Source organism: Rhagoletis zephyria, unplaced genomic scaffold (genome assembly GCF_001687245.7).
Source record: "Rhagoletis zephyria isolate East Lansing unplaced genomic scaffold, Rhagoletis_zephyria_1.1 Rzeph_scaffold_01483, whole genome shotgun sequence".
In the NCBI taxonomy this organism is placed as follows: Eukaryota; Metazoa; Arthropoda; class Insecta; order Diptera; family Tephritidae; genus Rhagoletis; species Rhagoletis zephyria.
This window is the reverse complement of record NW_016158567.1, coordinates 2,781-19,001: the sequence shown is the minus strand read 5'-3', so window position 1 is coordinate 19,001 and position 16,221 is coordinate 2,781. Positions and strand designations below refer to the sequence as shown.

Genomic DNA, 16,221 nt, shown 5'->3' with positions numbered 1-16,221 from the left:
AGAACTATAATATAGCTTTCGTATTTCCAAGTAACACGCCTTTGGAAAAAAGCATCAATATATTACTGCTTAAATTTGTGCAAGCAGGACTTATTGACCACTGGATTGCAGATATGAAGTACAACGCAAAGGTGAAAACACGCAATTTTCCGGGTTATCTGGACGAAATCGGAGACAAATGGAAGGTTTTGACACTAAGCGATTTACAGTTAGCCTTCTACACTATCATATGTGGCAGTTTACTATCAACATTGGTCCTGTTACTGGAAATAGTTTTGGAATGTAGGTTCAACGGAGCTTTATGGAATTCGCTAAGAGCAAATGATAAATAAAAATATCAAACAACAAAATCGACTTCTTGTTTATATAAACATTTATGAGTACCGTTAATTTTTACATGGGCCAATGATCGGAACTAAACCACCTTTCCGATAAAAACTTATCCGAAAAAGAATTATCGCAACGTGGTTCATAGTTATCCGGTAACATATGTGTGTATGTATGTACATACAAAAATATTCCCTTGAATTTATACCCTGTATCTTTCTTTTTTAATTCGGTTAAAAAAGTGGTACATCTCTCCGGACTCGATCACAACAGGTTTCAAGAAAATCTGAATAAAATTTGTTCACTTTGTAATAAGAAGAAGTTGAAAACATTGCTCACTTTTTAGGTATATGTATGTATGTCCAGCTTTAAAACAACACAGGATAGTATTCTTTGGAAAGAAGCTGATTAATATTTTAAATTTAACTATGGGAAGACCTAAGATTATAAGGAAATACATACCCCAGTAAAAAAATTATATGTGCAATACTTCAACTGCAATTAGTTAAATGAAAAACAAATATTAGACCTTTGATGTTTTTTTCCCAATAATTGTATTCATTTACCCCCTCAAAAGAATATAAAAAATTATAAATATGCATTAGTTTATAACAAGATAATTTAATTGTATCATTATGTTGAAATTTTCGAAGAAAATATTTACAGCGTGGAGACGAATAACTGTTACCCAGGTTTTTTTGAGAAATAAAAGGCGCCTTTATAGATTTTGCGAAAAGAGTACTTTATTGTTAATTTTCCACAGATTTTACTTTAATCCTTATTTACGTTTGCTAGCAGTGTAAACTTTGAGAGAAAAGTTCATTTCGCACGCAGGTCTTTGTCAGTTAATTTATTCCATATCTTCTGTAATCATAGGCAAATTTTCTCCATTTTGAGTCCCTTATACTCCCCCTTTTGTCCAACATAAGGCCTCATACTTAAAAATCGAATAGACTCGGAACTGGTGACTAGGACGGCCATTCATTCGACCAATCTTATATAGTTTTTTTCTTTTTTGTATTTTTTCGTACAAAGCCTAAGAAAAAATACACCTGAAAAAGGCTTGCGTGCCAAATGAACTTTTCTCTCAAAGTCTAAACTGCTGGCAAATGTAAATAGGGATTAAAATTTATTAACTAATTAATACAACTAAAGTAAAATCTGTGGAAAATTAACAATAAAATACCTTTTTCGCAAAATCTATAAAGGACCCTTTTATTTCTCAAAAAAAAAACGAGGTAACAGTTATTCCTCGCCACGCTGTATATGTGCAAAGAAACAAGCGTTAGGTTACCGACTATTTTAAAAAATGTTTTTGAGATAATTTTATTTGTTGGTATTGGATTGTATTTCTATTGCATAATTTTATTTGTTGCGGCATATATTTTCCGGAATTTTGTAGTAAAATTTATATTGTTTCCGTCTATTTGTGAAGTTTGATTTATTTAAGTTTCAACACGTTATCATTCTGTTTTGAATAAGTAAAAATCTTGCTGAGAAGTAGATCTTACAAATCCCCAGTGGTTTTAAAGCTCATATTTGAAGCTATTTACTCTAAAAGAAGGTATCGAGAAGTAAATTGTTATTAGACTTGGTGTTTGGGGGTTTTGAGGTCGCTGATTTCGAAAATGATGTCAGGTTTTTTAAATTGAAAAATGGCGGATCCAATATGACGACCAAATTTTATAATATTTTTCTTTTCACCACAAACTCATATAAATGGGGGGTTTTCGAGGTCGCTGATCTCGAATTTGATGTCGATATGGCGAGGAAATTTTATAATTGGTTTCTTTGCACCAAAAACTGCTCAAAGTTTGGATGTTAAATGGACAATAAATGTCGTACACCTTTCACAGTAGAAGGGGGACTTCCGCCCTCTTCTACGGCAACACCGGAAAGATAATTCTCATTAGAAAGGCTTATAAACCCTACGCGCAGCCGAAGGCAGAAGCAAGCACAACCATGTGGTGGACCTAACAAAATGCATATTTTCAATGGCTTGGAAGAAGCTGTTATTGCATTAACTGGATTGAGAACCAATTCTTCAGGCATAGGAGGAATTGTAGCATGTGGCTCAACAATTCAACCAGAAGCTGACATAGATCCGTCCATTGTTACTATGCCCGAAAGCATACCTCTGTGAATCAATTGCCATAGCGCGCTCTTACTACGATGCTATAATTGCAAATGCATCAGAATCCAAAATTTTCCTCAAAATATGTAAAATCAACCAATTTTACTATAAACAAGCACATGATGAGTGTTTATAATTCCATTCCACATGTTTCCGCAAGGGTTGCAGCATGTCGATTTTTCGTTTTTCGTAACAGAGCTACAAATTACAAATTACGAATTACGAAAATTCGGGTTCTAGAATGACTAGCGGTAACTTCGAAATTACATAAGTTTTTGTGATTCAGTTAGTTTCTTTATGGGTATTTTTAGCTAATACTGTTGGGCTTTCAAGGAAAAATGCAATTCTAAGTAAGTTTCTGGCTTTTCAGGCAAATTGCTAAAAATTCTAAAATATGCATGCTATAAACAAAAATAAATTCCGACGTGCTAGAAAAAAACAAGCATGTATTTTAATATAGCAGATGTATCTACCTAGATATTTAAAAAAAAAGAGGGGAAAAAAGTAAAGTTTCGCAGCCCTGTGTAATTCAATATTTCTTTCGAATTACAAAATTTTTTGTATGACGGTAAAGTCCCTTCTTGTTATCTACGTTCTTTGCCACAATTCAGACAGTCTACCATTTGGTGAGTTTATACTGGTATTATCTTCTCCTATTCAACGATGGCTTCACTGTGAACTCTTTTATTAGGGGTATTCACGATCCGGTGCATGCTGTCTAGCATGGTGCATAGATAGCTTGATTGGCTAATTTTGTTGTTGTTTGAACACATTAAACAACAACAAAAATGCTTTTTATGCCATCTTATGCACCATGCTATACACAGTATGAACCGGATCGTGAATATCCCTATTGATTTGTTCGTTGAAAGCAAAACATTGAAGTGGTAGGATAAATGAGCCAATTACTTTAAACCATTTTAAGTCGACCAGTAGTTTAATACACACATACATACATATGTAGATATGAATATGTATAAAATCAAAACGAGCTTTATAATGACTAAAACTATAGAATAATCGCTTTTAAGTGCTTACCCTTCAAAGTTGTCGTTATGCCAGTGCTTGTACTAGGAGCGTTACTTGAAATAGCTGAAATAACTGTTGTGGGTTCTCTACCATCGTCTGAGGATGTATCTGTAGAAAAGAATTATCATATTTAAATATTCAGTAGCAAAAAACCGAGTGCGTGGAGTCCCTATGCGTGGAAGAAGTCAAACTTAATAGAGAAAATTTTTCAAAATGGAATAAGCAAAATGAAATTAGCAATAAATTTCATAATATACTATACATACTACGTATGTACATTAAGGTGTCCCTTCGCCATATGGCACAATTTTAATTTAAATTTTTGTTAGGTTACACCACACAGATTGGTGAATATACATGAAAAAATGTGTTATTCAAAATTTCATATATGTACATAAGTTGTTTCTTGCTTAACGTCTTATTTTAGTTGTTCATATTTTTAAACGTACAGAAAACAGCAAAGTACTTTTCAAGTCGATTCAAGTACTTTTGCGTGTCCAAATCTGAGCTCTCTCCACGACTGGATTGTATTTAACCTGACCGCACTACAGCCGGCCCGAAATTTGCCGCAGAGATCCACAGGTGGAAGATTTAAGACTATTTCCAGAGATTTGCTGGGTGAAGTGGGCAGGGCTCCCGTAACGAGCATGGCAGCCGTCCTCTGCACACGCTCCACCTTGACTCTGGATAAGGTGTTGTTTAGCGCATACGGAGACCGCGTAGAAAAGGATGGGTCTTATCACAGCTGTGTACATCCAGTGTACTATATGAGGTTTTATTCCTCATTTTTTGCCTATAGCCGTCTTGCAGGCATTCAGGGCAGTATTGGCCTTCCGGAAGCGGTCTTCAATGTTTCGTCTCCAGTCCAGTTTCTTGTCTAGAATAACTCCAAGGTGTTTGACCTCGGTTGAGAGAGTAAGTGCCACCCCGTTTAGGGTGGGAGGTTTAAATAAGGGAGTTTTATACTTGTGAAAAGTACTATTTCCGCCTTGGCAGGATTCACATTAAGTCCACATTCCTTGGACCAGATGTTTACCAGACCGAGTGCGTTTTGCAGTAACTCACTCAGGACCTGAAGATGTTTGCCCGTCGCCACGATTGCTATGTCATCGGCGGACGCTATGACTTGACAACCTGTGCTCTTTAGGCTTAGAAGTAGTGTGTTCACTGTTAGATTTCAGGGTAGAGGGGAGAGAACGCCTCTTGGGCGGTGTCTCTGGTCACATACTTTGTAATGGAACCATACCCCAGTTCTGATAGAGTAGTTCTCTTTCCGCGAATCTTTCGTCAAATGTCAAATGGCTTTCAGCAACAAGTCAGATGACTTTCAGCAACAAGTCAAACGACTTCTGCAACAAATGAACTGTGGCGTCTTGCCTTCGTCAACCGTCCAAACCAGCTCTCATGCTTTCGGTAACCGTCCAAATGCAGTATCGTGCTTTCGGCAGTCGATCAAATACGGCGGTTGCTGGTTTCGTGCATGTTCACTCTGAATACTGGTTTGCCGAAGTCAATATCAGTGTGAGCTGTTGTAAGTATCGTTCACTTATGGTGGCTGTATTTGCAAGCACTGTACGCTATGCACTGGTGTTTGTTCATCTCCCGTTTTTAATGTGAGCAGGCTTAAAGTCACAAAATCAGCATCGTTTGCCAATCTCTGGTATGTATGTCCTGGAATTTTTTAATCAATATTTCGTCAAATTCCCGATGAGCTAGAAACTTGAAACTTTGCTCATAACCCGGTGACAATGCAATATGAAAAATGCAATAACCCGCTAGGTTGCGCAGAAGTCCGTATTTATGATCCCATTTTGTTCATATTTGGGGTCAGTTTCTCAGTGCAGTTTTTAGCTCAGTTTAAACTAAGTTTAAGCTATTGACCAGTTTTTCAGCGCGAGTTTAAGGACGCTTCATAGTTTAGTTGTTTTGTAGAGCGACACTGTTCTTCAACCGACTTCAAAAAAGGAGGTTATCAGTTTGTCGGATTTTTTAATGTATGTTACCGCATTACTTTGGACCACGTCAACCGATTTTGATAATTCATGTTTCATCGGAAAGGTGGTACGTCAAGGGTGGTTCTAATTTTTTTTCGACCCGATAATTGGATCATGAAGAAAACACGATAATCTTAAATTTTTATATAAGAATTGGTCGGTTTTGTTTTTTGCTTAAAAATTACTTGTTCTTTATGCAGATAAAAAACTTTAGCCATTTATTTTCACTTTGAAAGGTTATAGACGGAAATTTAAAAAAGAGTTTGTTAGGTGGTGCTTCATGTGTTGCTCGACCAAATTGGCCTATGCAAGTAAACTCTAACTCAAGTTGCGTTTGTTATTTTCCTTATGCACAATTTTCATCTTACGTATGAACATTTTGCTTATTTTTGTATGTGCCGCTATACTTAAATATTTTTATCATGGTTTAAACGACAAACAGTTTAAACTCGCACTGAAAAACTGGCCCTGAGTGTATGTACGTTAGCAGGCTTACCATAGATACAATGCTTTTTATATTTTCTGCGCTGATAACGGTGATTGCTTACTGCTCCCTTGGTTAACGCTGTTGCTGCTGATGAGGTATTATTCATCGCCGCTGCATTTGAGGTAGACGCAATGGCAACATTTGTTGAATCAGTGTCAGTAGTTAGATTGACCCTGCGTGAATAACTAAGACCGTGGCGGTGAGATGCTTGGTGGCGCTTAACATGTGCGCGTGTTCGCATTGCTTTACTGCAGCTTGCTTCACATTTTCCAGAGCTATTGTCACGCACTTTCACAATTTTATAAGGTCGTCTATTGGCCAAGGAGGCTCCTTTTATTGCTAAACGTCGTAACCGGCTGCGTTTTGTGGCAATTAAGTAAGCGATGCGATTGGCAAAGGCATGTCGCTGAGGCTTAGCCTTTTTACTGAAATTCGATTTGCGGCGTTTAAGTTCTGAAAGTGATAAATAAATAGTCAAAAATTCCAATAACAACAGAGTTTAAAAGTAAATGTATACCTCTTCGCCTTGCGAATCGTCGCTTGGTATGTTTTGTGGAACGCTCACGCATTGTACCATTGCTTCTTTCCATTACAATTTCTTCTGCGGGTCCTGCGACCTCATCATTCCCGCCTACATTAACGGCAATAGTAACACCATCTCCACCGTCGTCACCATCATCATCGTCGTCGTCGTCGCTTTCATCGTCTTGACTACTATCTGAACTATCATTTGAGCTTGAGCATGAATGAGTGCCCTCTGAACCATGTGATGAGTCTGTTGAACTATCCGTATCCCAACCCTCTATTTCCTGTTGGATAAGTGAATCAAAGAATGCCATCATACGTGGATCTTCGTTCGTATTGCGACTGCTATAGTCATGTGACATATGCGACCAGCTGTGAGGAGATGTGGACATTGAAGTGAAATTGTAAGGTGAATACAGTTCTCTCGGATTTTCGGGACAAGAAGCTTCGTCCAACAATGAACCTGACCAATCCTTCTGCGTAAACGGACTCCAAAGCTGAAATACAAGCATTCGATATGTATGCTAAACACTAAACAAGTTTTAGTTAGGTTAAAATGTCAGAGAATAACTTTACGCGTACTTAGGATCTACATAAGTGCCGCTTTGGTAACATCAACCTTGTATGACTATGTTAAACCCAACCTTACATGAGACCGCGAAAATAACATAAGCGACATTTTTTTTAATGTAATTTTAATTGCTCTACTGCTTCCTGTTTGATTTCATTAAAAACTGGTCCTAGCCTCGCAACTTCAGGTTTGGGTTTTCCTAACAGGTTGTGTGTTCTTTTGTGGTTGCATACGGTCCACATGATTTTGGCTATAATTCAGCCTTAGGCCATGTATCATCTAAAGGTTGTGGAGAAAAATATCCCTGTATTTAGATCCGGTTGGAGGTGATGCCTAGTCTTCAACTGAAGCAATTTGGAACTCTCTCCGGCTAACGCATCAGCAGCCTCCCTGTTCTGCTCTGTTTCAAGGTCGATTTTGGAGTCATCGAACCATCGAGCCATCGGAGAACGAGGATCTATCCTAGGGGCCAATAGTGGTACAGCCCCACATATTTTTTGGAAAAATTTAGAAGTAGGTGGCGTGGAATGTAATCCCGGCTGAAAAACTTATTTTGGTGATGCAGTCTAATGTACATTTAAGAATTGAATATTCAAAAGCCTGAACTTTTCCGCCATAATCTCACTGTGAGGCGGTATCAAAGTCCCTGTCACAGTTGGCTCACGGGAGATGGGCCCGAACGGCTGGTGGAGTTAAAGCAATTTCTCTAATATGCCCGACCGTTATTTTTATCCATGAACCCAGTCCTCTGACAATGAACTCCGCCTCATTTTGTAGGATTATACTGGTTCCGTAAGACTTTCCACCAGGCCAGCGAACCGTAACATGAGTTCGGACATACAACTGATGCATACATCTAGAGCACATATTTTGTATTAAGACCCCACATCTTCCCGAAAAGCGGCTTGCACGAGTAAAAGACAACGATTTCTTTACTGTTCCCTATATATTTAGTTTACTTAGCTTGAAATCCAGTATCAGCCTCAGATACTTCGTTCGTTTAGATACCCGTGACCATTTATGATAGGGATATATGTACACCAAACGAAGTTATCGCTTACCTTCACAATCTTTTCAACGCCGGAAGAGGCCATCAGACATTTTTGTCGGTTGTAACGCACTTGATTTACAATAGACCGATGCCCATATAAAACCATTTGTGTGTTCTCCACCCACTGATCAGTCCGCTCCACTATAAGAGAATATTAGTAACTAGGGCTTGCAGCTTACGGAATTTTTACTTACAATTCACATCAGATACACGCCACACATAGAGATTGAAGTCATCTGAGCCAGATAACACAAATTCATCATTTTCCCCTGCAAATGTACAGCTTTTCATGGTGCAAGAATTATAATAGTTTCCATGATAAAATGTACACACGGGTTCTGGCGATTGTGTATTATAAAGGATGGGAGGTAAACGACGTCGCAGCGCCAATATCAGACTTCCATTAGAATTAAAACGTACACTCATGCAACTCGGCGGATCGTCGACATGACCTCCATATTGTATAACAGGACTATAAATAATTAATCAAAAACAATTTATTCAGTGGAAGCTATGGAGGTAGAGCAACAACAAAATGTATCATACTGATGCGGTTTACGTATATCCCAGAAGGCAGCACCTCTCTTGGAATTAGCAGTAACCAAAAAATTTCCACCGGCAGGATGAAATTCCACTGCATGAAATGAAGTGTGCTGTTGAGCCACAACTAAAGGATCAGCCGTGTCAACACGTTGGTCAAACACCAAAATTTGACCATCTTCACAAGCCGTAGCAAAAATACTATCACATTTTGGATCGATGGATAAGCCGTACACGGGGTTATTATGCTTGAAGACGTTGACAAGTTTGCCACTAAAAAAAAATAGAACTTTAAATGTTTGTATTGGAATAAAACTTGCTATTCAACTTACGTTTCAAAGTCATGTGCTATTACCAGGTCGTCGTTGCCCCCGGACAATACAATTCGATTGCAACGATCAAAGCCCAAACAGAATATATTGCTGGTGTGTTCGGTTTGCAAAACTCTCGGCCGACCATGATGAGCGATAGCTTTCTCAACATCCCATATAAGAACACGCTTGTCGTCGCCACCTTCATACATAAATGAATATATATTTGCATATAAATGAACGGTTTGATTGAAAGAAATACATTTCTATGCTATCAAGATCTTAGAATGATAAATAGATGAACCATTCAAAATTATTAATACATGTTTCGGATTGCTATTATCTAACGTGATTGATGACACCGTGCGACAAAAACAAAAAAAAAAAAACAGAACACACGAAGAAATCAATGCTATGGGCCAAATATAGTAAAACCACGTTTTTAGTTTTTCTCTTTGACGTCCCCATTTTTTAGCTTTGTAGTTCACAAGGACGAATAAGTATCGAAAATGCCCTTTAATTAATTTTATAAACTTAGACGGATGAAATACGAGAATGTGGTCGAGTGTGTATATATGAGGTCCCTAATATATAATTTTTACATAAATAAATGTTGCAAGATTTCAAGCAGAGTCAATGGTAAAACTTTCAAATATCATTTTCAATACCTACTCGCCATAATGCACCAAAAAATTGTATTCTTCTTTTATTCTACAGAAATGTATATCTTTAATTTGAATCCATAGTGTTTTTCTACATCGCACCATGGTACAATATTTGAAAAAAAAAAACATCATTGTTTCTGCCCCCACTAAAAAGTTTACTGTAAGATAAAAGCGATGTTTCCATACACCATCTATACTACAATAAAACTGTAGAAAGTCGTGTCTGTACAATGAAAATGTCTGTAAAATAATGACCGAAGGTGACGCAGGGAATACAATGGAATACATTTAGACAATTTTTTAGAATTTTTGACTGTCTGTTTGTTTGGGGGCTTTAACTGGTATCTATAGAGTGACCTCGGAGAGCTATAACTTCGAAACCGTAAAACACAAGACTTCGAAATTTGGTTTACTATCTTGAATTAATTTTTTTATTAAAATAAAGTGCATGCTTTAACGAAATGATATAACTCAAAGATTAAAATAATTCGACGAAGTTAAAAAAATGAACATCAGAATTTCAAACTTTTTAATTGGAATTTCTAGAAATAATTCGGGTATGTAGTTTATAGCCCATTCAATTTTAGTATTTACTTTACTATTCTTTTGTTAGCGGTGTTGTTCATTTTCTCCCATACAGTAAAAAAATGTGAACATATGTACCTTGTATGGAAGAAAACGCTCAACATTGCAATTGGCAGTTAACTACGAGTACATATTACCTTAATTCACAATGGCCCTAACCAACAATTTTTGTTTATTTTATAGGAATAGCAAACAACATTATAACAAGTAATTTTTAAGCAATCCGATTTAAAACACCTGTGAGGTTGACCTTTCTTTTAAAAAAAACAATTATAGAAATAATTTTTTTTTATGTTATGTATTTTTTACAAGCGTGAAACATAAAAGAATCGTTATAACTTTTGTTTGGTTTCAAATTCGGAAAAACTAGACCATTTAATCAGAATTTCTTTTTAATTGGATTAACGATTAATGATTAAAATTAAACAATCGTAATCACAACCGACGATTAACTATTGAAATAGGGTGTAATTTACATTTTTTTGTAGCACCGTGTTATTATTATTATTAGGTGCATTCTTTCGGGGCTAATTTTTAAATCCCCCGGCCGCTAAATTAGTTTTACTTCAAACAATTTTTTGAGTTAAAGATGCAAAATTTGTTATCAGCCCTTTTTAAACGACCAAAAGGATTATCAGTTCGTTGGAATATTTTTTTTTTATGTATGTTACCGCATAACTTTGGACCACGTTAACCGATTTCCATAATTCATCGGAAAGGTAGTGTCTTCGATCATTGGATTCATGAGATATCTATATATATATATATATATTTTTTTAATATGAGAGTTGAAGTCGGTTGTTTTTTGCTAAAAATTAGTTGTTTAAGTCTATTCATAACGATATACTAGGCCGCATGCACAGAACTAAGCAATTGCTTTTTCTTAAAATTTCATACCTTTCACTTTAATTTATTTGAACAAATCAAGTTAAAGGTCTGACATTTTAAGAAAAGCATTTGCTTAGGTTTTATGCATTGGCCCATATATCGCACCCCTATGTAGATCTAAAGTGAGCTAACTCAAAATTCAGATCGCGAAATATAACTGCTTGTGGATCGTACAGATTAAGTGCAATTAATGCAATAACAGGCATAAGAGTAGTTTATAAGTTAGTGTATGTAATGATGAAGAAAAAAATATTTGCATTCATTGGAGGTAAGTCCTATGCATTTATGTATTTATGCAAAAAAAAATTTTTTTTTAGTCGATCGCACTTTAGATCTTGGTGAGCGATATGTGTGCAATTGTGTCACATAGTAAGAAGGAAACTTGCCTTCCTTGCAACTTTACTCATTTCCATTTTGTTTAGAAATCGTTAGTATCAGACTTCAATATGGAATAACAGCTAAAGTTCTTTAGTTTCGGTAATAAACTTTTATTCATCGGTTCCATTTAATGACATTCGTTGTTGTTGTTAACCACTTGACGTTTAATAAAATTATGACATTTAATCAAATTCATACTACCTGATCACTAGAAGTAATATTTTTTTAACGAGAAGATTTCATCAGTCCACTCAAAGATGTGGAATATGATGAACTAGGAAATTTTGCTGGCTACGTAATTTCGAAAATAGGGATGACGAAACTAGCTTTCAGAACGCATGAAGAAAGTTATCAAAATTATATTTATGTTAATTGTTTATCGAAGTGCAGTCTTTACAAACCGACTTCAAGATTTTTGCATACAATGGAAATTGAAAATACAAAATTTGTTGAAGTTAATGCTGATACGCTAACCAAAGCCAAATTTTTTACAAAATCTGATAAGAAATTTAAAAGTAAATTTGGACCAAATTATTATAAAAAGGTTTTAATTGGGAAGAAAATTCCTTGGAATCAGATTTTTAAATTGCAAGATTACATTCAAATAAGAAAATTAAAAAATAACAACATAATGCGCTCGCCGTTTTTATTATAAAATAAAACGAACGATTACGATGAAGTCTTCTTTAACGGTTTACATTTTATATATACTTAACAGCAAAGTCTTGATACACCATACCTTTTTTAAATATTCACAATATTTTTCAAGTTAAAATTTGTTTGTTATTTTCTTATAAGAATGTGGATCATTCTTTAAACAAAATCATATAAACCAACGTTTCAGTTTTTATACAAAATTAACGAAAATTCTACAATTATTCATCAAACTTTTCAATCTTTTCAAACAAAACCTAAACAAAAATTCAACGCAGCTTTATAGCTCATTTAATGATATTATAATAATGTGTGAAAACTATGTAGCTAAGAAATTGCGTAGATTTTTAATGATTTTTTTTTTCTGACGGTTCTACGCATTTTTCTCCATATACAAAAGTGTCAGTCATACTTGGTACTTGTATTTTTAATTATTTAAAAGGTGCGAACCACGTAAGTAAAAAAAAAAAATACAAAGCACTGATAATTATTTTTGATTTGTATTATTATTGCATTGGTATATATATGGGAAAGAAAATACTCCGATTTATTGTTCTAATATTATCAAAGTAGCAAGCCCGTTGAGAATACTCACAATTTATGAAACTTCAAAAAATTTTATTATCCGTCAAAAGTTGTTTATTGAAACTACCTTCTTTTTTGTATCATGATTTTTGGCGGTGTTTTTTTCTTGACGCTCATGCACATTTTCTTACATATAAAAAACAATTTCGAGCTATCGAGGAAAGGAGCAGTGGAAATATTGCCAGAAATCAAAATTGCACTAAATTAAACTAAAATTCAATGGCCTGCAAAACTGCACTCTTAAATGTTTTAGAGATTTAGAGTTCGCAAAAACAACAAACATTTCAAAAATTCTCCGTATTGCAAAAAAATACCGCTTAGTTTACAGTAAAAGATAAAAAAAAATCTGAAACTTCTAGTGAATGCTCATATCGTTGGCTTAATATAGAAAAGATTATCTTTATAAAAATTAAGTAAAATATATGGATCGATCTTGGGGAAATCGATTTATTTTTTTACGATTTCTTCCAGCATCGATTATTTTTATTTCAATTCGAATCGGTTCAAATTTTTATTTTTTTTGAATCTGGCATCTCAAATTCCTGTAGATATGTAATGTTATTTTTTCGGACATGATTTTTTTAGAAAAAATACATTTTTGGGGAACGTAGTACAATGCAGTAAATACCCTGCAGGAAATTGAATTAGTTTGATAGTAGTTTACAAACTATTTTATTTTCAGTGATAACTAATTGAAATTCTCACTATTTTACCTGCAACTAATTCATTTATTTAACATGGCGATGTCCTAGGAAGCAGTCAATTGCCTTTTCCTGCATGTATTTTCCACTACTTTAAAATGAATTTGGCTTAAACAACTTCAAAGTCAGTATGTTTTGTTTGAATACGCTTTCGCTCTGCACTTCACAGATGCTTTTTCATAACTAAGAAAAACCGGAATTAAAAATTAAAAATAAAATTTTTTGAATTATTTGAACATGGACCTTCTTGGCTGCGTCCAATTGTAGCAAACATCTTTGCACGCTCAGCTACAGCCAGACATGTTAATGTGCTTTCAAACGTTCAGTTTGAATTGTGTGCAAGCAACAAGTCGACTGTCCGACTCTGCATTTAATTTCAACTACTTTAAAATGAATTTGGTTTACACAACTTCAAACTTCTTTTGAATACGCTTGCGTTCCGGACTTCACAGATGCTTTTTCTTACTTCCAAGACACAAATTGTTTTTTTTTGAGCAAAAAGAGTATACAAATTCGAAACATTTACTCATTGCATTTGTTTTAAAGTAGTCTTTCAATTAGTTGATTTAAAAAAAAAATAACTTGTTTTCGTCAGGGTAATCATCACGCTAAAGATTATAATTTATTATTATTAATTTATTTAGAATAAAATTAATTTTATATAACTTTAAGCTATCGCACAATTTGCAGCGAACCTGTTGTTACCTTATCTTACATCCTACATTAACTCATACAAATGACCACGTGTTGATTTTTTTTAAATATCCGTAATGTTTTTGGAGCTTAATTTTTTGTAATTTTTTTTTATAAAAATACCGTTCAAGCTTTATACAAAATTTAGGAAAATTCAACAAATTTTCATCAAAACTTCGCGTATGCAGTCTTATAGTCCCAACAATTTTTGTCGAATGAAGTGCAAGTTTCAACCGGCTAAAAATCGCGTCGATTATCGATTTTTTTATTGAGACTACTTTTGCGGTTTTTTTAGAACAAGTGAAATTTACAAAACCTGGCCTCCCGCATTTTATTTCATATGAAATTGATGCTTATATGGAGAAAAGTCCAAAAATCCGTCACAAAAAAAAAAATCAAAAATAACAAAAAAATTAGTTCCAAAAACATTACGAATATTAAAAAAAAAACCAAAACGTGGTAATTTGTTTGAGTCACTGTATTTCACAAGCCTCCACTCATGTTCGCAAGTTTTCGCGGTATACACACTAGTGCTATTAATTGATAAAACTTATTTTATTAAAATAATAATCTTTCTTGTGAAAGTTATTGACTACTACGATGTACTTCGAACATGTATTTTTTTCTTAAAAAAATTCATGCAGGTCTCACCATTTGGACCAACATCCCAGTAGATAATTTCATGACTTAAAAGCCCTTCCGAAAGGCTTTCCTGAGAGTCAGAGGCCGTCCACTATACATTCCTTTCTCCTTTCTTTTTTGTATGGAATGGCACAAATTGAAGGGCTTCTCTTTTCGCTACCCATGGAAGGATTTCCAGAGGGGGTTCTTATAGGGCGTACTTCAGAAGGCATTTGGAGGAGTTCTTTTAAAGTTTCTTCTTTAATTTATAAGTATCACACATCTTTTAAGTATTTGTTTACGGTTTATGTCAAATATGTGTTATTGCAACTTAAAATGTTTATTGAAATTCATTTGTAATGCTAAATAATATAAATTTATGCATTCGCGTAAATTGTAAAAGGATAAGGCCTTCTAGAAGGCATGCAAGGAAGCTATTCTTGGGTAGGCATCTTAGGTGGCGTTACTTAAAAAGGCCTACCTAAATTATCTTCTGTGAAACCACATATTTAAGTTTCATCGAGATTAAAAATCATGCCCGTACCTGATGGTTGTTTTAAAATGGAAAGCATCCTATGTATAATTTCTTGTGTGTTCTATAACGTTCTAGCGATGTCACTTTTATGAATCTGTTTTTCTACCTCTATAGTAAGTTTGTATTTTTTACCTGACGCAAGATAACTTCCACCATGCGAAAATTCGATTGCATTAACACAACCATAGTGAGCTCGCAAATCAGTCTTGAATAAATTCCTTGCAACACGATAACGCTCCGTATATAAACGCCCTGAAAAGTTTCGGGGATTACGTAGTGGCCACAAGTTCAATTCTCGCTGCATAAGCTGATGATATAGATTTGAACTGCTGCATAGCGTTGATTGGGCTGATTGCATCATTGTGCTCTTTCAGATTTATCAAAATGTAGAGAAGTTATCCTTCTATAATTTAGAAAATCATATTTTGATTTTAGCATACAAATAAAAATCGACACTTAAGTGGATCTAATTTTTATCGAATGTGGTGTGATCATAGAAATCACATAATACAGTCCATTCAAAGAATAAAGCTGCTTTCAGATCAGCAGATCAAATATGTCAGTTGTAGATAAATGCTGTGCCGGCAGGTAACCTGTGAATAAAAACTTGAAGATATTATTCTGTTGCGACCTTTACTTTGTGAATATATGTATATGAATAGCTAAAAATAATGGATTAAAAAATAATTTATATACATCGCTTACTTTCTAGAAGAAGCATAACTAAAAAACGAAAGTTATAATAAAGTTATGCTCATATTATATAATGACATTGAGTAACTGGCCCTTAAACGTCGTTACCGATGTTACCGACACAATGAAATACGTTCCCGCGACAGTCGGGCCTACGTAACCGGAACGACCCAGATTTATATCTGGCCAAGGACTGTCACTCCAGCAACACTCCCCAAAAAGTCTTTGGGGAATTTGTATGCTGCTACAACAAC

At 34.9% G+C, this 16,221-nt stretch overlaps 1 protein-coding gene across 1 annotated transcript in view; it reads right to left on the bottom strand.

The window, feature by feature from the left end:
- The window catches only part of LOC108364167 (uncharacterized protein DDB_G0287625), a 47,556-nt gene extending 31,689 nt beyond the window's left edge, over nucleotides 1–15,867 (bottom strand). Inside the window, exons 1-8 of the mRNA XM_017617756.1 lie at nucleotides 15,407–15,867; nucleotides 8,991–9,171; nucleotides 8,665–8,931; nucleotides 8,313–8,590; nucleotides 8,129–8,259; nucleotides 6,489–6,993; nucleotides 5,981–6,424; nucleotides 3,500–3,598 (exon numbers count right to left, since the gene is read on the bottom strand). Of these exons, the coding sequence (XP_017473245.1) occupies nucleotides 3,500–3,598; nucleotides 5,981–6,424; nucleotides 6,489–6,993; nucleotides 8,129–8,259; nucleotides 8,313–8,590; nucleotides 8,665–8,931; nucleotides 8,991–9,171; nucleotides 15,407–15,635 (2,134 nt within the window). The 5' untranslated portion in view covers nucleotides 15,636–15,867. The remainder of the gene's footprint in view (nucleotides 1–3,499; nucleotides 3,599–5,980; nucleotides 6,425–6,488; nucleotides 6,994–8,128; nucleotides 8,260–8,312; nucleotides 8,591–8,664; nucleotides 8,932–8,990; nucleotides 9,172–15,406) is intronic.
- Nucleotides 15,868–16,221: the final 354 nt, after the last annotated feature.